Below are 23,232 nucleotides of genomic sequence, written 5' to 3' on the forward strand. Positions count from 1 at the left end.
TTTTAACCAAAAGTAAGTTAGTTGTACCCAACAGTAGGTAAATATGATTATACTCAACGTTGGGTTCCCACACTTTACTACCCCTGTTGGGTGATTTTGCTCCTCCGTTTTTGACAACATTAGAAGGAGAAAAGGAGACAAACTAGTCAAAAGTAGGTAAAAGTGAACTGGCCGTTGGGTACTTTTTTCTTACCGTGTAGAATTACGGCTGGAAGTGCTGATAGGTTTTCAGATTCAAGCTTTTATTGCTTATTTAGCTGCCCATATGATGTAATCTAGGATAGCTCAGATGGCAAGGCAAGCGGCTGGTGATCGGAAGGTCATGGTTCGAATCCCATATATCCGACATGTGTGTGTATGTATGTATGTAATAATCTAGATCTGAGGTGGGGGTGCGTGCTTCGACAAAAATAAATGACACAACAATCACTAACGAGAGAACACAACCCCCTGCTCTTCTGTGCCGTTCTTATTTTCGGATTAATTATCCCGTAGTTGAATAATCGTTTAATATAAATGTATAATAGTGCCTTATTAAACATTAATTTCACATGAGAATCAAGCGTCTAAATACACCTTTATACCATCGCTGTTTAAGGAAGTTATGATGATGATGTCTAATAAAACGCTGAATAATCAAAAATTTGATCGAATAAGCTCGGTTACAACTCTTGTAAGTCGAATTAAAGCTTCTCGACATACCTTTATTCAACACTAAATATTTCGATGTTGTGGTTGAATAAATTCTCCAGATTTGTGTGAATAAATCCTGAACAGAAATTATTATTATAAATAGTACAAGTATTATTTAGCATGAAGTGGAATAAAATCGTCAAGAAGTCGTTTCTTCAATAGGCAACCGTTTGTTGGGTAATCTTTGTAATCACTCATTGGCGTAGCTAATGAGGGTGCCAAGGGGACCAGGCCCCTCCAGAATTATCCAGGCACCCCCCAGAATGTTTGGTGTTTTTTTGACCCGGCAGTATTTTGTCAAACTTGTCAAGTTCGATGTTACCTCAAATAACGATTTTTTTAAAGTCCTTTCGGGAATCTCTATATAATTTTAAGCCTCATTGACTTGGAATAGTTGCGGAAATTACGTACAAATTCAAGAAATTTCGTTCGTAGAACTTCACGAGAAACGTAGAAGTGCAGAATATCGTAGAAGGAATTTTGAAAAAGTTCAGGGAATTTTGTAGAACATCTAGAAATAGTTCAATAAACTTCTAAGAACTTCAGGAACCCTCGCTTCACTTTAAGGAACTTCGTTGCAGTTTCTCAGATATCTTACTTCAAAAAAGCTTCATGAACTTCTTGGAGGTTATGGAAACTTCTTTAAATTTCAAGGAGCTTTCCAGGTGTTCAAACATATTTGACGATGATAGGTGTCTTTCCAGAAGTGCAAATATGTTCAAAGATCTTTGTAGAATTACGAGAGATGTAAAGAAAATGGAATTTGGAATAAATTCAGGGAACTTCGTAGAAGTTGAGGAAATTTTTTATAACTTAAGGGAGTCTTGTAGATGTTCAGGAAACGTTGTATAAGTTACAGGATATTCTTCGAAACCATCTTTCCTAGACAGCAGGAAATATTCAAAAGATCTCCATATAGACGAAGATATTAGTAAAGTTCTCTGGACATTTTTCAAAGACTTCAGGTTGATCAAGTTCTAAGGATCTCCAACTTTTAAACATTCAAATATTCTTTCAAGACTGTAAATTGTTCATGAAGTATTCTAATTGAATCTGATGAAATTCGAAGTCTGGTATCTTAAAAACCTGATAAAATGAAATTATAACCTTATTTTTCATAATTTTTGTCAAATGTATAGATTTTTCAAATTTTTTGCATCGACAAAAATTCAGGCATACATATTTTGTGGAGTTTTTATGAAACTTTTGATTAGGTTAAACATATTATAATTATAGAAAATCTTATTTTATTTGTTTTCAATATTCATGTATTAGAATTTTTATGAAATGACTGCCTAGGGAAGATCTCAATTTTATTTTAATTTAAGAATTATGACTATTGATCTAATTTCGTTGGCTTTTATTACCATTTACAACCTGTATCAGAAATATACACTCAGGTCTTTTTTTGCACGGGGGATACGTACCGTGTAAAAAAAAACCGTGTAAAAAAAACCGTGTAAAAAAAACCTACGAGATTTTGATTTTTCGCATGCTTAAATGTTTTTAAAAAATCGGATTTTGATGCCATTTGTAATTAAAGCATGATATGGTCCATATAGACATATTTTTAAAAATTCTGTATTTACACCAAAAATTGTGATTTTTTTTTTAAGTATGCCATTCGATTACCTATAGCTTGAAACGGATAATGTGATTGGAATCAAGTCGATAGGTTGTATCGTTGTCGAGAAATCGTTAAAAACATACCGTGTAAATCGTGGAAAACCGTGGAAAAAAACCGTGTAAAAAAAACCGCGTAAAAAAAAAACCGTGTAAACAAAGACTTTAGTGTAATTTCTTTTTTGGTACAAAATCATGAAATCATATGGGAATCTCAAAACTATTTTTTATTTTAATATACAGAATGTTAAGAATTGTGCATCGACATATATCTTGAACATTTTCCTAGGTCCTAAATGTATGAAATTCAAGTTGTGTGTTCTTTACCATGTTTCAAAGCCAGAACTTTATAAAATTATAAAATTCAAACTCTTAAAATTTAATTTTGGTTCTTATGTCTGAGATTTAACTGATAATGAAATATTCAAAATCTAAATAAAAACGTAATAACAAAATTCATGTAATTACCTAACTCTAAGAATTTTCTTAAGTTTGAGATGCTTACTTTTATGACATACGGACGCTATGTAATTTCATTACAAAAAGAATGAACAAACGATAATTGCTTGTTCAAAGTCAGTAAGCCTTTAAGGCTCCCCCAATCGAGGTCCCAATCGTTGTTATGAAATAAATATAATCAAATTTATTGTTTCACCATTAAAATTATATTATGGCTCAATGTCATATTATTGGTCACACCCAACAAAAAGTTGCCTTGACGCAATTTGATTGAATAACATCTTCGCGAGTTAACTCCAGATAAATTTTCTAGCTACGAAAATGTGAGTAATCAGAGTAATTTTGACGGTAGTGACAAGTAATCAATGTTGTTGGAAGCCCCTCGCAAATTTCGTGGAAAAATGAAATGAGGCCGTTTTCATTTTGACAGATATTTTAACAATTCTCAGCAAAGTATAATAAGACGGCCGTAGGTTTCATTGATTTCCTTTGCCGATCTTCCAATTTTATCAGTGATTATTGTTAACAATTGTTACCTGATTATGATTTTCATTGTTACCGTTGGTTGGTTTTTACTATTAATTGTTAATTATAATTATTAAAACGGCTTTAAAATTCTAAAACGGCCTAATTTACTATAAAAACGCCAAAATGGCGTTCATATCACTAAAACGACGCATAATAATTTTGAAAAGCCAACAATGGTTCTAAAAACTCAACATGGTCTAGATTTTCTAATTTTTTTTAATTTTTATATGATTCGATTTTTCAAATATTTATAACTTTAGATTGACAGATTGTATTTGATTTTTATGGCTTTCATTGTTTGTAGACAAAGGAAGCAATATGTTTTTATATTTTTCCATGAAAATTTAGGCTTTTTTACACAACATATAAAAGATCAGCAATGTGTTTTTTTTTTTTCGTTTTTGAATTAAATTTTTTTGAAGTTATAAAGTTTTGGGGTTTTGCTCAATACGTCTATGCGGCTAGATTACCATGCGTCGTGTCCATGTTACAGTCGCTATAAATCAATTTTTTTACAATTATTTTCGAGAGACTCCACTCCACTCAGGTTCATACTTTTACTCTACGTTTTTACTAGAGGGTTTTATCAACAATCAATACGAAACTAACGATTTTAAATTGGCTCACTACTTGACTAGCCTATTGGTCCCAAGCAAATCGATTAACGTACCCCATTCTAGAATAAATTCTAGAACTACACTATGTTTGTTTTGATTGGCTATGAAAGTTTGACAGATAAAATGAGGGGTTCGTGGATTTTCCTATGTTTCGAGGGGTGCATCGATTAGCTTGGGACCGAAGATAGTACCAGAGCTGAGCCAAAAAGTTGAGCTCGTTTCTTCGGGACCTTCTGGTCTTAGAGCTACCTCTATGGTTTTATTTTCCCCCATACTGGTTATAATCTGAGGGGTGTGGAGTCACTCGAAATGGTTGTCAAAAAATCCAACTGTCAAAAATAAGTCAACTATCAGGACCAACGCCAAGGCTTACGCCCCTTAAACAGATTCGTTCGAAAGATAAAGGGTCAGGATCAACACTCAAAGTTGTATCATTAAATCAAATTGTATAGTAATAACACAAGTGTATCTTAAAGCACAGACAAACAGAGAAAACACATTGACTATTTCTCACTGTAAAGCATCGTAGCTAAAACACTACCGCCATCTATTGAGTATACTGTGATGGGCAGTACGCTGAACAGATGCACTATGGGACATTTTCATACAACCAGGCGGTCAAAAATATTTCTATAATTTTTGTAACAATTTCTACTATTATTCTTGCTTTGTTTCATCAATATAAGGTGTGCGTTATCACTTTTCAACATTTTCACGACCAACTTTTGAAAAGGGCCTAACTTTTGATTAATTAAAATTTAATTTTTACGATTTTATAACGGTTACAGTTTCAAGCTTGTTTTCAGAGAATAAAATCTATTGAACAAAGACAACCTACCATAGTTTTATTCGGGGGAACACCGTAAAAAATAAAAAAAAAACCTTTTTTTTGGAAATATGTTTATTTTTTTCAACAAATCTTCTGTAAAAAAATACAAAAAGCCATGATACAATAATCAAAATCAAATATGTTTCAACGAATTTTTTTTATTCCTCTGTTACAATATCATCATGAACAAATTCTTCTTCAATTTCCTCGACTGCTTTCATAAGTTCCTCCAAGGCATTAGTATCGACTACTGAATCACTTACAGAATTTTCAAATATCATGAAACTTTTCACGATGTCGGGATAATCCAGGGATACTTTTTTCTGTCGTCTTTTTGCCATCCAAATGGAACTGATCAGTGGGTCCGATTCATTAATGGCACGAATAAAGACATCATGTAAATTTGCTACTCTTGATCGTTTTCTTGCATGATGGGTTCGATATTTTTTCAATTGTTTATGTTGACTTTCTGCTGCCTCTTCCGCTAATGAACCAAGTGGTGCTGGTGAATGTATAATTATTTCTCCGGCATGAGCGAGAACTTCATGCACGGCTGCAGGAATTTTGTACCAATCATACAATTTAAGATAGAGCCTATATGTTTCCTTACAATATGCATCAAATTTTTCCGGGTTTATTGGCTCTTGACAGTTAATAGCAATTAATATATTCCGGAATCTGAAAATTAACTCTTCATCAATGTTCAGCACGGAGCTTAAAAGCTTGAGATTTCCAAATGCTCTTCGACAAACGTTTCCTGTAGTACTGGTACCTGCTCCACCCGATCGTGGTAGATCTACTCTTACTCCAAATTTTTCGTAAAGCTGTGTCGTCACATATTTTTTTCTTTGTTCATATAGTTCATTGAACGGTTTCGTTACCTTCCATTTTTTGATATCCATTCTGTATGCAATATGCAAAAGGCATTCGAAAAATCTTATCCAAGCATGAAGTGGAGATATGCCGTAATGCAAGGCTTCTTCGTTTGATATAAATCCTTCCTCGAATTTCTCTGCATCATTCATTACATTTGGTGTTGCCCCACATATTAAACAATTCTGCATCGACGAATTTCCAGTGATATAAGTTAAGACTTTTCCGTCTATCATACTGAGGACAAAATCAAAATCAACAAGTATAAACTTGTCGTTTGAGAGTTCAATTTTCACTGGCGTTAGTTCACTCATTTCTTTTTCTACATCCTGTTTTGTAGCCAGAATAACTTCTTTACTCTCTTTAATGAATTCAAGGATGAATGGGCTACAAAATCGAATACTTTGAGGCATGGGATTAAACCACATAATTTCCTTTCGATCATTGTACATGAACAACTGAATTGGTGTTAAAGTGGACGAAAATACATCTGAATCGTCCTGACATCCTTCTGGTAGCACTTGATGATATTGCGAATATCCAGTTGATCCGTCCATACCCCAGCTACATAGAAGAACCAGTTCCGTAGAAACTAGATCGTTGCTATCCATATACTCGTTGAGCTCTGCATCAATTATTTGGACGATTCGTTTCACTGTATTTTCCATCAGCCCCTGGAGTTTCACTCTTATTTTCAATGCACTTTCTTCGATGAATTCACTAGGAGGGGCGCATATTTTTTCACTGCTCCGATCACATAGTAAGGTGGAAATCTTGAAGGTGATTCACTATGTATTACTTCGTATTGAAATCTACTCAATCCAGCCTCGATAAGTGACATCTTCTGGTGACATCATTCCTCGTTGATCAGTTAGTTGAGCCAGCATGGTTTTAGAGCTTTTTTAATTTTTTAAAATATGCCCAATAACTTTAACTAAATTAAAATCCTTTCGATTATAAGCGGTCCGTCTTGCAAATAACAAAGCTTTCTCGATGGTATCGAATTTTGGATCAACTGCTTCTTTATCGATGACACGACGTTTTCCTCTTTCACTCAAATCCAAGAAAGGTTCGATGAATTCCTCGATGCCAAATTCTCCATCAAGCCAATTCCGAAAATACGACTCAAATCGCTCTTTCGTGCGATTAGCTTCATGCCATTTGTTGATGTATTTAGTAACGATTTTATGGATCTTTTCATCGAGACGTTTACGTTTTTCCACCGAGATGTTATAATTTTCACAAATGAATTCAATGGCTCTGTGAACATTGTCACTATGGCTTATATTTGCGTCTAATAGATTAATAATGGTTCTATTATCCATGCTCACACTTGGTCTCAACCGTAAATTTGAATTACACTGTAGTAGTTTAAATAAAAGCTACACAAAATACACTATGGCTTCAAATTGACACTACAGTAGGTTAAGTACAGACTTAGGTATAAATTAAACTCATCCGCGCATATGCGTAGGTACATACTTACGCATATGCTTCTATAATCGTCATAACCCAGGTACTTACTTTAGAATAAAGCATAAACGAATGTAGTTTTACGTTCATCCAACAGTGAACTTTATGATAATGATGACTACTTTTTGTACAAAAGCTTAAGCCCTTTTTAAAAGTTGGTCATGAAATATTAGAAAATGTTCTTTAACAATATATTTCGACTATACCAACCGAATATAACTCCAAAAGTTGCAAAATAATTGTTGAAAAAATTTGTTTCCAAGCCAGCTCTTGTGCAATTTGAAATCTCTCATAATAACTCAAAACTTCATCCAGAGCTGAGAATTAGCCTGGGAATGTGCGAGACTCGAAAGTTTGTGATCAATAAAGTTAAAATAAAGTTTTTTCTATATTTATTTTTAAATTTTTTTGTCTCCATCAAATTTCCAAATGGATTTTATTTTCGGAAAGCTTATTAAATTACCTTTCCAACGATGTATAATGATGTGGTAGTTATATGATAAATAGTGGATGAAATTTTATTTGAGTGGTAGTGTATTTTTGCGGCAAAATTTGTACTTTTCTTACTCTTTTTTGACTTCGACATCCGATATCTCAGAAACTAGAACTGCTAGAAGCTTGAAACTTTCAGATTCTCTTAGTTGAAATGTTTACTATCGACCAAAAATAACGAAATAAGGATTAGTGAAAGTCGATTTTTTGATTTTTGAACGCCTGATATCTGATAGTGAGATGGCGGTAGTGTGTAAAAGTCAAACACAAGGAAATCGACTATGCGCGCCACAGGTGTCGGTACTACCAACTAAGATACTTTTAAATTGACCGTATAATGCTTGTTCGATGAACAGCTTGCGAGTGTTATGTCTGTTTGTCTGTGCTTAAAGGCTGACCAATTTGTTTCGTAAAGCCTGGTAAGCAGCTGAATAGTAATAACTTTTTTACGCTTGTTTTATGTGCTGCGGGGTAGGACACGGAATGCTAAAGAAATTACTTTTCTTTAGCATTTCTTGACCCAGTACGCAGTTCAAAATAAATCGGTAAAGGAAAGATCGATTACAGTGTCGATAAATTTTCTGTTGAAAATTGCCACTCAGCGCTACCGGCACTTAGTATCTAGTGCAAGTTTTGCAAGGCAAGTGCCATCATGTTGTCAAAGAGAGTTTTTTAATTTGGAAAGTTGGCGTTGGTGGTGCTTAAGTCGAATAGGAATCTTCACACTAGTGTTGACAGATATTTTGTTCGAGCCTCAACGTCTGTTCTCTGTGCTATAGGTTGCTATTATGGTGTATTATGGCATATGGCAACGTATAGCCATGAGACTACTACATTTACCCTACCAATTTATTATGTGATTTATTATGAATTTGGGTATGATATTCAAAAACTAAATCTATACTTTTATTTTGTCTTCACATCTTAAAATAATTGCTGAAAATAAAGTGCCTCATTGTAGGCAGCTATCTCGTACCTATAGAGGTGTTGAAATCATTGAAATATTTCGGTTTTCATTTCAGTAAATCCGTACGCCTACATCTAGGCGTACCACATTTCATTCGTATTCGAATCACTTCGCATCATACCGTTCACCATGCATATACCTACGAGTGATTGACTAACTGAAACTCGAAGCGTGTTCTCTGGTTAGCAATGGTTTACTAACTTTTTATAAATGCAGTTTACTTTTCCTTCAAAACCAGTCAAAACACAATTGCACAAATACCGTGCGGGACCGAAATCCGTACAGCACCGAAATCCGTACACCCTGTTGAATTTGTTTATTTATATGCATCATAACAATGTAAATATTATACATGAATACATATTCATGTTCATTCATGCATTAGCTTAATGTTTACGTCAACAATTAAGCAGAATGTCATACAATTAAAATAAGAAAAATAAAAACCTTAACACGTGTCGGGCATTTCTGTCAATCGGTTGCGTTCTTAACGATTTTCTAAGAAAATCTCTCGGATTTACTTCAGTTTGTTAAGCGTATTTTAGTGATGTTTGCAAGTAGTTTCCTGAAGGTCGATCGAAAAGGTTAGTGTTTATCGTTTTATATCTCAATTCTAAGCAATGGATCGTTCATATGGTATTTATTTATCAAAATTAGTACTGTACGGATTTCGATCCATATATAACAGCTGATTCTAAATCCGTACACTTGTGCATCACTAATGACGATTCTACTTTATCCAATGTTTTTCAGCAGATCATGGAAACTAAATACACGCCGGAGGATTTGGAGAAGACTATGGCAATGATGCGTGCGGAGAAATCTTACCAAGAAGCATCCAGGGATTTTGCCGTTCAATTCACCACCATAAGAGATGCCGTATTGAATCGCTACTCTCTTATTTTATTCGTATTGTAAACGTTATATTATTAATATCTTTTAATGAAGAGCGTCAAGAACCAGCCAAAAAGTAAAACAACGCAGCTCCCCTACAGGATATCACCAACACGCATATACAAATTAGGGACCATGCATAAATGACGTAGCATTTGAGGGGGGAGGTGAGGGTTTCAGAATTTGTGACCGGCCATGTATTGGATATAGCCAAATACGCTACGAGGGGGTGGGGGGGAGGAGTATAAAATTGATCAAAAATATGCTACGTCATCTTTGGATGCTCCCTTACAGAGAGCAGACAGAAATGGGCCAGAGAGCATTCCCAGCTACCAGCGAGGAATGACCGGAAATACACATGAAAGTAGTGCGGGCGAAAATTGATAAAGAGAACGCAAAGAAACAAAGGATTGAAGAACGACAAAAGAAAAAGGTTGAGCGAGAGAGGAAGAGGAGGAAGAAAAGGAAGAAGAGCAAAGAAAGTTCCCTAATAAACGAATACCATGAACGAACTTTATCCCGGATGGGTAAACTTTCCCACAAATGGTTTGGATGATACCCCGAACACGTCGTTAAGCTCTCTATTATGGTTATTTTTATTAGGGCATTATAACTTGAAAAGGCAATGGTAACAATGGAGAAGAAGCAGAAGAAAGCTGTGGAAAAGAAGCAATGAAAGATCTGTATTTTTATGATTATTACTCTTTTGACGTATTAAATTAAATTAAGTTAAAGTCGTTATTTTACCAATTTTAATTTTCATGCACAAAACGAAAAACTAATCCTTGATGTCAGTTCATTGTCTTTTTTTGTTGGTTTTTAAGATGGTTGTATTTTTATTTTACTTATTTACCATCTACCATCTTAGGAACCGGTTAATTTATCGCTTGATGCCAGTGGGTTGGTGGAGTTTCAAAGTATGGCGCATCTTGCACGTTATCACATGTAAATTTCAAAAACCTCGAAGTTGTGATCGGAGGAAAACTCCAGTAAGAATGTTTAACCCAAAGCACTGGTATAGAATAAAATTTGGAAGAAATTAATCCTTAAACATGATATTAGTTAGCATAAAAATCCAGAACAGTTACCTTCTTAAATAAAAAGAATTCAGTTACCTCTGTTACCTTTGAATCGATTGGAGCATCAATTAATCTAACGCTGATATCATTAGTTAAAAAAGTAAAAGTAAAATAAATGAACTTGAACCTTTGACGAATGATTCTTATGTAAAATCGTGCACTAAATTCAACAATGTAGTCGAAAAAAATGTCAGTAGGATAGTTTTTGAGATACAGCTAAAAATTAAAATTCACTTTAAACAAGTTTGATTACTATAATTCAAATATCTCCGGTTGTAATGAGATTATATCAATTATTTTAACGCTAAATTAGAGGTAAGACATTTTTTCGTTCGATCAATTGTCAGTGAGATTGATGGTATTGTTGTTAGTTAATAGTTTGTTTTTTAAGTTTTCCTAAGAAAAATTGAATTTCTGCTAAGTTTTTAAGCAATGTAAATTAAAATGTTTATGGTGGTTCTACCATTACTCTCACGGAAAAATAGTGTTATAACGATCGAAATAAAATTTTATCACGTTTAATTTGGCGTTAAAATAATTAATATCACTTCATTGCAGCCAGAGATATTTGTGTTTTAGTTTTATTTAACGTGAGATTTCATTTTTTAGCTAGGGGAAGGAGGGGCATAGTGAACAGGTGGGGCATAGTGAGCATCCCGTACTTTGGCTCTGGATCTCCAACTGCATGAAACAAATCAACTGGTAGTAGGATCAATATCATTAAGATATTGATCCTACAGCCAACAAATTTGTTCTGAACGGCCGGAAGTCCAAGCTGGAGCACGCGCGATGCTCACTATGCCCCACCTGTTCACTATGCCTCTCTTACCCCTATATCTCCAAAACTATCCTACCGATGGACTACATTTTTGGATTCAGCGCACGATTTTACATGGGAAATGACCATCAGCGTACAAAGTTCAAATATGCTGTAAACTAGTGTATTTAAACGAATATAGCTGTTTTGGACTCTTAGCCAAGCAACTACAAAAAAATACTTTATTCAAGATAGCAACACGTTTTTTTTTCATTGATTTCGATCGATTTACATTCATGTACGGATTTTGATTCATGACTGTACGGATTTTGATTCATCCTCAACACAGTGTACGGATTTCGATTCAAAACTGTACGGATTTTGATTCAATCGTAAAACGCTGTACGGATTTTGATTCAAGATATGTGCAATTTAAATCCTTTTTTCTAATAATTAAAGGTAATTTTAAGACCTGGTGTTTGCAAATATTGGAAAAATAAAGATAAATGTAAAGGAAAAAGATGTGATACAGAGCATAATGTGATAGCATTATTTAGTATTGACCGTTAATGATTCTCTCGTGCTTGGGTGTACGGATTTCGGTCCCGCACGGTATACGTTGGGAAACAATTGGGAGGGTAGTCTAACGTCGACCATGTTGCACGTGTGAGCATGCGCATTTTTACGCGCCACATTTCCTTAGCAACACTAACCCACCATTTGTTGTGTCCATGAGTTGTAAAGTACGAATTCATTAGTTTGCTTTCATAGCTCAAATCTGTAGTTCATATTATTCCAGAGAACATTGTGAAATTAATTCAAACAAAAATGTTCCGGCATGAGTATGGCCTCGCCATGGATCGAGACCAAAATAGCGCCTCGTATGTGTCCTCCTTCCAGGCCGATGATCTGATGGAAAAGCTGAAACTATTAAACTACGAGCGACTTCTACTCAAGGAAATGAAAATGAAGCAAATCAATCGATACTATTTCCTTAAATCCTTCAATCCGGGCGAACAATTCTTCATGTTTACCTCCATCTGTGCCTGGCTTATTCGGAAAATTGGCAAAACTTTCGATCAACCGCAGGAATTTGATGACCCCAACATGGTTATTTCTAGGATTATACGAGTGCTGCAAGAAATGGTAAGGCGCAGACATATATTTCAATATTCTTTCATGAAACATACATTTCGCAGGACGTTCCCACAGACTTTCAAACGAACAAACTCATTCAAGGAGCCGGACCGATTTGCATCTACATCATGGACTGCCTGGCGACACAGGCCTTGAAGTTAACAAAATTTCAAATCAAGCGACCCGAATGCCGAAAAGAGGATGATCCTATGGTGGATCTGATCGAAAACGATTCGGAGATAATCTTGGAAAAAATGGAAGAAGAACAAATGGTAGAAGGAACCGACGAGAGCGATGACGAGGGAAATGGATTGTTCGATTTGAATTATTCCGACCAGAAGAACAAGAAAATAACCAACAAAGAGTACAAGGTCGACTCGTTGACGGATAGTGAAAATTGGCGATTGGAGTTGGAGCGAGTTCTACCCCAGCTGAAAGTGGTGGTCAAAACTGATCCCCGGGATTGGAGAGCGCACCTGGAGCAGATGAGAAGCCTTCGATCGAACATCGAAAGTGCCACCGAGGAAACGGACAGTCAATTGAAGAAGCTGCAGACGGACATCAGCTACGTTATGGAAAAAATAGAAAGTCGCGAAAAGCACTTGAACAACGATTTGAAGGAGTTAGTTAGGCAGTACAAAGAGATTTTAGTGGAATACAATCAGGTTAATAATCAAATCAAGAGAAGTGATGGTGAGAAAACTGAGAAAGAGCATGAACTTTCAAAAATTACAAACGAGTTGGAGAACATAAAGATTCAGATGGAACAACGAGGAAACTCGATGACGGATGGAAGTGAGATGTGCTTTTGTTATTTGCGGAGAGTGTTCGATTTAAATCTATATATATTTTTTGCAGGTCCCTTGATTAACATCAAGAAAGCCATATTCAGAATCAAGGAAGAAATCTCCGACATGGATATAAAGATTGGCGTTATGGAACACACGTTGAATTCGGAAATTATCAAACAAAGCGCTCAATATGCAGAATTTGATTCGTTTGTTATGGCTGCTCATTAGAGGTTGAAATTAGTAATAAAAAAAACATAGATAAAGTTCGCGAGTGGTTCTGCTTGCGGACAAAATAAAAATAAATGCCTAAAATAATCCAAACTGAGTTAGACATTTAACCAGTGGTTTCGTTAACGTTTCCGTTAAATATGAGAACCGTTAACGAATTGATTAACGATCGCTAAATTGTGCTTCATTAAATCATTAGTTGATTTTATGAGAATTTATTGGAGGGATTTATGGCTAAAATGTTCTGATGACCGATTTCGAAATTTCTCTAAAAATGTGTGCAAAATAGGGCACCTCAATTTTGTTCTGATCTTTTAGCGTTCTGAAGGAGGTCCTACCTTAATATATTAAAAATTATAATATCATAGATATATGATAATATGATAGATCAGCATGACATAAGAGTTAAAATATCAAGAAATAAGATACTGTTTAAATATCAAACGTAGAAATTACGGTATCAAATCCATAGTACATTGCAATTGATATGATATAGTAATTGCTTAGTTTTACGATATTATTTTATGATGTTTTACCTCTTATGCCATGCTCATACATATCGTTTTCTGGTATCACGTTCATAATTTTATGACTGAGATATTTTCTTCTACTCGGGTACTTACTTAGTATATAAAATTTTTCAAATCACTGAAAATACGCCGCTAAATGGGAAGGTAAGGTAAACTAATTGAAAACAGAACATTTAATTTAAAATCAAGTCAACCATTCAAACAAAGATGAAAAACCCATTAGGCAAATCAACTACAATGTGAGATCAATGTTAAAAAGCATAGTCAATGGAAATAAACGTATTGTTACTACTACTTCTACTCAATCGATAAATAGTAGATGTACTGCAAATTTATTCGAAGCGTTTTCCCACAAAAGTTTTGGTCCTTGGTTGACTTCCTAGCGTTGGGTGTGATAACTTGGTATGTCTGGCAGCAGTGAGGTGGATGGACGTTATAAACAATTTTAAATTCACCCATTTAAAAAAAAAATGTGATGGCCTTGACAAGGGCCGCTTGGTTTAGATACAGTGTAAGTGTAGAAGGCTGATAATACGAGCAACGCTGGAGGTACTTTAAGATTATACACACTTAGTTTGGTGCACAGTATCGAGTTGTTCTTTGTCGTGATTAGGGAATACTTAGATCTATAGGCGCTTTCTCCACGGATAGGTGAGCGAGTTTGATATTCTTCGCCATGATGATGACACGCTTGGGGAAGCTGGCCCCCAGTGATGTTTCTCATGATGAGCAACTGTACCCGACCAGTGGCGGTATGGCTTCTTCACTTCTTCTTTGGCTGGAGCGCGCGCGCCTTTTTCTGGTCTGAAAATCATCTGCGTTCAGCTGCTTCGAGATGAACGTTATGAACACGTCCGAAGTTCGAACGTAAATGCGCCTTCGGCTTTTTTTTTCGTACTTTGTAATGTCTCTGTTAGGAAAGACTGAAACTGACTTACGGTCCACGTTTCATTGAGAACCCTATTCAGATGTATATAATTCAGTTTCTACACCTTCGAAGCAGGCAACATGTATTACAGTGTACGAATCAGTAAATAATGATGATGGGTGTTAAAAGAAGGTGTAAAAGACAATCATCGAAAAGGTTTGTTTTTCTTTGGTCAGGGCAAACAGAAATATTAATCTGAATTTGAACACCAAGAACTGAAAAACGGGACTAAAGTGGAAAGTTGAAGGTATTGGGCTTCTCTGATCGGAAAAAATATCGTTTCGATCTTTTCCTTTCCATATCAGTTTAACCTATAAAAGAAGATTTATTTTGTGAATCAGCAGCTAATGTAATCTAAAGTGAATTTAAAGCCAAATATTTAAAATCGAATATTTAAAAGTTGAATCTTTAAAACAGGTGAAAGTCAATTAATTGATTTTAAAATATTTCCACAACCTATTAAACGAAACTGTAGAACGTAAGCACATGTTTTGGAAAAATAAAAGCGAGAATATTTAAAGAAAATTTTATTTCGAATATTTAGGGGAACAAAAACTGATAATATTTTTAGTGAGAGTAGGAGTAAAAAGTCTCCGTGAGGTAATTTGGTGGAAATTATCAGGGGTGTCGGTGCTAACGTAACTTCATTCACAGTTGGCACCCGTAACCACGCAATTCGTTGAGAGAACTTGAGGAGATTTTCATTCGAGGGCTGGCGAGAACTAACCTCGAATAGCACTCGGTTAGCGAAGTGCTACGGATCAGACTAAGAGCTATCCCTTGGAGGTATCCTTCGTCTCACAGTTGCATTTCGTTAAGCATACCACCAGAGAGCGTGGTCATCGAATTGAACTTCGTCCTCGCAAGCAAGGTTTGTTGGGAGAAAGGCCACCACAGCCAGTGGAATCGCCTAGGCTCACGTCCTGTAAAATAAATTTTCAATACCAGTCTAGATCAACTCCCAAGCTCCTCTCTGTGGGCGCCGGTAGAAATTCGGATGATACGACCACCCTACTCTCTGCAAGGTGGAAAACCGAACAGGATTTTCGGGAAAATGCATCGCAGCGTTGCAAAGCATCGTCAATCTACGTCATTGTTCGTCGGATTACGCTCCGGGCGATTCAACGGCTTGACGGAGAGTCCGTCCTGGGTAACTCAGACCCGAAGCCTGCTGTAGCGGAGCGGTACACGAGCGTCGCATACCTCCGTCATCGCATCGGTGCTCATCGTTCGTCGGATTACGATCCCGACAACTCAACGAGAGAATGAGAAGTCAGGTCGTTGTCGTAGGCCAGCGAAGATCGCTGCGGGTGACCGACTCATTCACTCTGACTCCTTAGACAGGAGAAAAGGTATAAGGAGAAGAGGCAGGAATAAACCTCGAAAATTTTCAAACTGGAAATCAAAATCAAACAGTTTTTTTTTCAATTTTTCAAATATCAAGCTGAACATTGCATTAGGTCCTAAGTAGCATTGACAGATTCTCTTCTTTAAATTTCTCTTTGTATCTCCACATCCAGACTTTCCAAGGTATTTTCAGCACACAGATCGATAAAAGAAGCATTTATTTAGCATCTAATAAGACAATCACATCAAGAAACGGTTATGTGCTCAAGTTATTACCGAAAGAGAAAGGCGACGAAGAGAATCGATCAATGTTACTTAGGACCTAATGCAATATTCAGCTTGATATGCTTGCGCAACTGCCTACACTGATAAAATTTCAAAGATTGTTTTTATTTGTCCCACACATGATTTTTTGCAATGTGATCAACAAATGATATCTATGTGTCGGACACATACTTAATATGTGTACACATAAAAGCCATGTGTAACCACACATACTATTCATTTGACTCATAAATTTCATGTGCGCTTCTGAGTGGATTCTGTTTATGTATGTCACATGAAAATCATGTGGAATTTCACATGGAAATTCGTCAATAAAAATGTGTGGAATTTTATTAGTGTAGTCATACATTTTTATTGGTTATCAATTAATAAGGTTTCTGATTCATAAATTTTAATCCAGTAATTATTTCAAGGAATTTGGGTAATCAAATGTCTAGGACAGGAAGAAATATATTTAGGGCTATTAAATGTTGGGGCTTGGGCAAGTATTTGGTAGTTGGGAGCGAAATAGTAGGAAGATTCTGCTGGGCTATTACAAATCCCTCGCTGGGTAAATACATCCGGAATGCTTGGGAGATGACTTCGTCATCTGGCGTCAAAACCGAGTTTTTAAGGATCCCAGCAAGATCCTCCTCACAAGACACCTTGTGGTCAAAGCAAATGTATGGGAAATTTTGATGCTTCAAATTTTCGTTAAATTTCTTAGCTACTATTTCTACTATATGCCAAAACATTGTTCAATAAATTCCCCGTCAAATGGCATATTGCATGACATATTTCACATTAATGTTTTGGAGAAATATGCGTTTGAAAACTCCCCCATTTTCGTTACATGCCTCATTTTTGAGTTCTTAATGTGGCCCCCAGTATAGTAAAAGTCCTACGTCAAAAACGATGTTACATTATTTAATTTTCAATACAAAAAACCGAAGAACACCGTCCCTCTTCCAAAAATCTCAAAACAAACAAAATATACTTTAACCGGGACTTTAACTTATCATGTTTGTATGCGTGAAGTTAACGATTTACATATTTTGAGATGCTTAACGTCAAATATCAGACTTCAAGTGATCATTTGATACGACAGATGAAGAGATGAAAGTATAGAGTTGATAGTTCAGTTAGAGTACGGTAGTGCGAAAATTGTATGTATATACTCTATAGAGAGTAGAAACCGAGCAAAGGTCAATTTTGAGGAATGTATGCCCGTAATAAAAGGACCATAGAGATGCAATGAAATGTATTGTAACCATACAATAGAATTTATTGTATTCACAATAAATCGTACTGTCTGCAACAATAAAATGACCTTAGAATTTATTATTTCCACAATAGAATCTATGGTAAATGGGGAAATCTACAAGAGAACAAGGGGGTTGTTAAGTATCTTAACCATACGAAAAATCACTTTTTCCCGAACAGACTTTAGCCATTAACCGTTAATTGTAATGTTGTTCTATTGTTGAAAATCCTTACAATATGCGACGTATTGTACATCTATTATAATATTTAACAATATGTTAAAATTTCTTGTATAATATACGTAAAATAAGATAGATTGTTGACAATAGATTGCGTTGTAACTGTATTTAATTTTATAGTAATTGTATGGTTATTTTTTTTCCGGGTGAATCGGGTTGATCATCTCCTTTACCAAACTCCCCCGTTGGGGAGGGATGGTGAGGGGTATTTCTCTCTGCCACCACTGGCAAAAGAGATGATCGACGATTTGCTCACGTACCTTCGATGTGCGGAAACAGTTCTATCGATTGTTTCACACTCAAGTCGCCATCTGACGTAAGCTTCTAGTCGATAGATTTGGAAATTGCAGCTATTGTTGCCTCTACCGCTGTCGATAGAGCTGTTTCCGCACATCGAAAGTACGTACACAAATCGTCGATAATCTCGTTTGCCAGTAGTGACGAGAGGAGATACCCCTCACCATTCCTCCCCAACGGGCGTGTTTGGTAAAGGAGATGATCAACCTGATTCGTACCTTCCTCAAAATTGACCTTTGTTCGGCTTCTACTCTCTGTATACAATTTTCACAGTGCCGTACTCTAACGGAACTATCAACTCTATACTTTCTTCTCCTTATCCATCGTATAAAATGATCGCTTTAAGTCTGATATTTGACGTTAAGTATCTTCAACTAAACAAAATATATTTTCAGTATTTTGAAAATTTATTTGACACTAAGTTAGCACAAATTGGTACACAGGAACTATTTTAAATAAGTACGATTATATTTGCAAAATCACCTTATTAGCGCCCCTAGGTGTCACGTTGTATGGGAGCGAGCTGTCAGTTTGTCAGTTTAGTGTCAAACAGTGAAGTTGTTATTTTGCTTTAAATGTTGATTTAAAAATCGAGATGAAAGTGTGTGGGTTCGAAAAAAATATTGCTGTGCTCAGAAAACGAAACTCTTTCAGGTGATATATGAAAACCGATATATTTTGCAAAATTAAAGGACCCAACTGTCAAATTCATGTCCCATAGTTCAAAACAAAATTTAAGTTTGAAATTTAAAGCAAGTTTAAAAGTTTCAGATCTTTTAATATTTGCTAAGTTACATGTACATTTGTTTCAAAGACTCTAAGCGAAACGCTACTATAATAGAGGTAACTCTAAGACCAGAAGGTCTCGAAGAAACGTGCTCAACTTTTTGGATCAGCTCTGGTACTATCTTCTGTCCCAAGCTAATCGATGCGCCCCTCGAGGAAAATCCACGAACCCCTCATTTTATCTGTCAAATTTCAATAGCGAATCAAAACAAACATAGTGTAGTACTTGAATTTCGACTAGAATGGGGTACGTTAATCGATTTGGTTGGGACCAATAGGCTAGTCAAGTGGTGAGCCAATTTAAAATCGTTAGTTTTGTATTGATTGTTGGTGCATCTAAATATGTGGTTGACAGGGATAGAGTCCCCCTGATATGAACACAATCGAATAGGTGGAGATGGTGAATAAAAGGAGAATATTCAACCTGGTGTAATATCAATATAGGCAGCCACGTCGGTTTGTCGATGATTGCATCAGGTGTGATGAAGGGATAGATTGAACTTAAAAATATTAAAAAAAAAAAACAATTAGATCTACGGTATAACATTTGAGATCTTGGACTAAGAAGTTTTCAAGATGCTGAGGCTAATTGATTTTGCGAAAACTAATGATTTCAGCGAGGGGATCGTCGTACACTCACAACCAGTAATTCCTCCGTCAAGAGCCAGAGACCGTTTGTTCCATAACACCAATGAATGTTTCTGCTTGAGCTTCAAACCAGTTTCTGCAACCATAAAAAAATGCAATCTCATCATGATGAAAGTTCTTCTCACCAGGGAACTGTGTTAGTTAACCATTTTCGGTGTGTTGTTGACCGGCACGTGAATGCGTCGGTTACGCCTCCCGAGAGGATGCCGAATTTGAAAAGGGTAAGTGAATCATTTCTGGCTACACGTTCCTATGTCCCATATGTCATGACAGAAACACATTCTAGTAGGAATTATAACCACAACTGATACGGTTGCCCTATCTATGACCACGCAAAAAATAAACGGAGTTTATTTCGTGGATGCTTCTCTGATTATGCGCACTCTGTTCGTGCCGGTGCGGGTGAGTGAGTGGGTGTGCGTTGATATTGCACGTTCCATTCTAGAATGACTGTCAGCAAGCTTTCGTCGCAACTCGATGGATTAGACAGCGGTTCTCAAACCTTTATCGAGTGCCACCCATCATTAGAAATTTCCTTAGCTCGCGACCCACCAATAATGAATACAGATGATGTAAGAGCCAATATGACCTTAAAATCTCTAAAATGTCTTTAGCTCGCCCTCTGATCTGAATATTCTTTGAAACTCAATAACAGAATGGCATTGAAACAGCTTGGCGTTAAATGAAAAACAAGTAAAAACACAAAAAAACGACAAACTTACGCCAAAACGCCAAATCAGTCCAAAAACTACTTTGAATGTACGAAAATGATCTGAAATTATTGAAAGAGTAATCGAAACGTAACAGTAGTTCTGAATCAACAAAATAGTATTATCGACTCCGGACCAACGTGCAACGCCAAAATTGCGACTGCAAAAAATGATCCAAAACCGCAAAAATTACCTCGAAACACTGAAATGGCCTTTGAAAACGCCCTAAAAACCCTCAAATAATCTTGAAAACACCGAAATACAACCCTTACGACGTTAACACTCAAAAATGGCCTCACAATAGACTAGTATTGTTTCCTAAACGGCTTCAAAATAATAAAATGAGCCAAAATGGCCTTACAATCATCAAAACGGCCTGACAACTCTTTTAATAATTTTGAAATCGACAACTAAAGACCAACAACTGAAATAGGCGAAACAACCAAAAGTTAACTTAATTTTAAAATTTCTCGAGAATCAAATCACATCCACGCAATATAAACATAGAGGTAACCCTAAGACTAGAAGGTCCCGAAGATACGTGCTCAACTTTTTGGCTCAGCTCTGGTACTCTCTTCGATCCCAAGCTAATCGATGCACCCCTCGAAACATAGGAAAATCCAAGAACCAAAACAAACATAGTGTAGTACTAGAATTTCGACTAGAAGGGAGTACGTTAATCGTTTCCTTGGGACCAATAGGCTACCCAACAAACCAAACCAATCGTAATCGTAAAATCGTTATTTTTCACCGTTTGATATAAAGGCCCAAGCGCAATGACAGCGGAAGCCTACTTGTCGGATTGAAAGCAAGTTAGAACCAAATCGACTTCGGTTAGGCAGCTTGAAGTCATTTGTGATAACTGTCAAACTTTCCGTTTCCGTTCCGCTTCCACCCACATTGTGCTTGGGACTTAATACCAGCATCATCCAACTTCCATTATCGAATCGAATGGCACTGTTAGTTTGCGTGGGTGATGATGATGATGGTCCCACCTCTTACCCCTACAAAGGTTTGAGCTGGACGATTCATCTTTAAGATAATTAAGTATGACATTGCATTTAAAGTCATTGTTTACGTTTGGTTGTTTCACCTATTTCAATTGTTCGTCTAGAACTCTCATTGAACGTCAAAATGGTCATCAAATCGCTAAAAATGTCAAAATGGCCCAGATTTTCCAAACTGGCTTTAAAATGACATTGAAATCTCCAAAATAGGCTGAATCTTCTTCTTTTTGGCTTTAATACGTTCTTACTGGAACCAGGCTTGCAATTGCTCATTACAGCTAAAATGCTATTTTTCGTAATTATGAAACAATGAGATACTATAATGATTATTTTTATTTGTAAGATGCAAGAAGAGGTGGTAAAGTTTGTGTATGACAACTAGCGATTTTATGATCGCTGATTGCTCACTCATCGCGTTGCTCATCGTTACAGCTAATCGCTAGTTGTGACGTTCTGAAAGCAAAATTGACAAATTTTATATTTTATACACAAACTTTACCACCTCTTCTTGCATCTTACAAATAAAAATTATCAGTATAGTATCTCATTGTTTTATAATTACGAAAAATAGCATTTTAGCTGTAATGAGCAATTGCAAGCCTGACTGGAACTTTATGCCAGCAACTTGGTTTCTTTGAGCACTTACACAGTCGTTAATTGAGAACTTTCTAATACACATTCGCCAGGTTATAAGCCATGTTATAAGCTTATCTTGATGATATTTGTCTTGTAAATAATTATTATAACCAGTGTTGGAAAAATATCAAAAAAATTAATCTCACCAACGATCAAGATCACGCTTGTTTTTCGTAGACTAAAATCAACAAGCAAACAACTGCGGTTGATATTGTATAAGCTGTGATATCGCAGCTCGGAATATAATGCTAACAAAATTCAACAACTGTAAATCTCACTGAACTGTGGTGAGATGGAGTTTCATGATTTTTGCTGTACTACCGAACGCAACCGAAGCATTCATAACGGCTGGCAGCTGTCGCGTCGTGTCTGCCATCGGTGAAGAGAACGAAGTGCAACGGAATCATTTTTGCGGCAATTCAACTCTCAGCTTCAACTGTACACGTTGTGAACTCGGTTGTGAATAGTCTCGCAATATCAGAGGAGCTTGTAAAGTCAATATCGAGCATGATAATTTTGCTCCAATATCATGCCTCATTGAGCGCGCATGAGAGCGTAAAAATATCAATCTGCTAATGATTATGCCATCACTGATTATAACATGTTAAAACTTTGTAGTCTGAACGTGATATTATGCCTTGTTCACACTACAGAGTTATAACATGTTATAGCGCTATCTACACACTTAATCTTATATTTTTATCTCGGTAAAATAGATTGCTGAACTTAATCGGTAAAATACGATTTTTGCTGATTTCTCGGTAGAAAACATGTTTTTAACCGGAACAACTAGTTCCGGGACACGCTGATAGGTGAGTGGAAGAGTGAGAAATAATGTGTCATTGCGTGAATAACTTGAATAAAGACTTGTTCACAGAATTTCCACTAATTTGTAATTAGGGGAAACGCTCCTATAGTTGCGGTACGTTAGAAGCGTTAGGTTCCTATAGTTGTGTATGGAGTCTCCATACACAACTATATGAACCTAACGCTTCTAACGTACCGCAACTATAGGAGCGTTTACCCTATTATTATTATTATTGCAAATCTGAATAATCCAATTAATTTGAGTTGAAATTTCCACGATATTCGGCAAAAGCTAAATCTTTACATGAACGGTTTGCCGGAGGATTGGTA

At 36.1% G+C, this 23,232-nt stretch overlaps 2 protein-coding genes across 2 annotated transcripts in view; both read left to right on the forward strand.

Annotated features, from left to right (window-relative positions):
* FucTB (alpha-(1,3)-fucosyltransferase 10) overlaps nt 1-23,232 on the forward strand; it is a 435,464-nt gene that overhangs the window by 240,747 nt on the left and 171,485 nt on the right. The gene's annotated exons all lie outside the window — the stretch shown is intronic.
* IFT57 (intraflagellar transport 57) lies at nt 12,103-13,440 on the forward strand. Its single transcript, XM_065234315.1, has 3 exons — nt 12,103-12,430; nt 12,484-13,216; nt 13,280-13,440. The coding sequence occupies exons 1-3, from the start codon at nt 12,113-12,115 to the stop codon at nt 13,438-13,440; spliced, it is 1,212 nt and encodes a 403-aa protein (XP_065090387.1). The 5' UTR covers nt 12,103-12,112.

The sequence above is a fragment of the Ochlerotatus camptorhynchus genome, unplaced genomic scaffold (genome assembly GCF_037179485.1).
Source record: "Ochlerotatus camptorhynchus isolate MF236.1 unplaced genomic scaffold, CSIRO-AGI_Acam_v1.1 ptg000038l, whole genome shotgun sequence".
Classification (NCBI taxonomy): Eukaryota; Metazoa; Arthropoda; class Insecta; order Diptera; family Culicidae; genus Ochlerotatus; species Ochlerotatus camptorhynchus.

Coding starts and splice junctions, on each gene's coding strand:
- IFT57 (XM_065234315.1), top strand. CDS start 12,113: ATGTTCCGGCATGAGTATGGCCTCGCCATGGATCGAGACCAAAATAGC. Junction 12,431..12,483: donor TACGAGTGCTGCAAGAAATG/GTAAGGCGCAGA, acceptor TACATTTCGCAG/GACGTTCCCACAGACTTTCA. Junction 13,217..13,279: donor AAACTCGATGACGGATGGAA/GTGAGATGTGCT, acceptor TATTTTTTGCAG/GTCCCTTGATTAACATCAAG.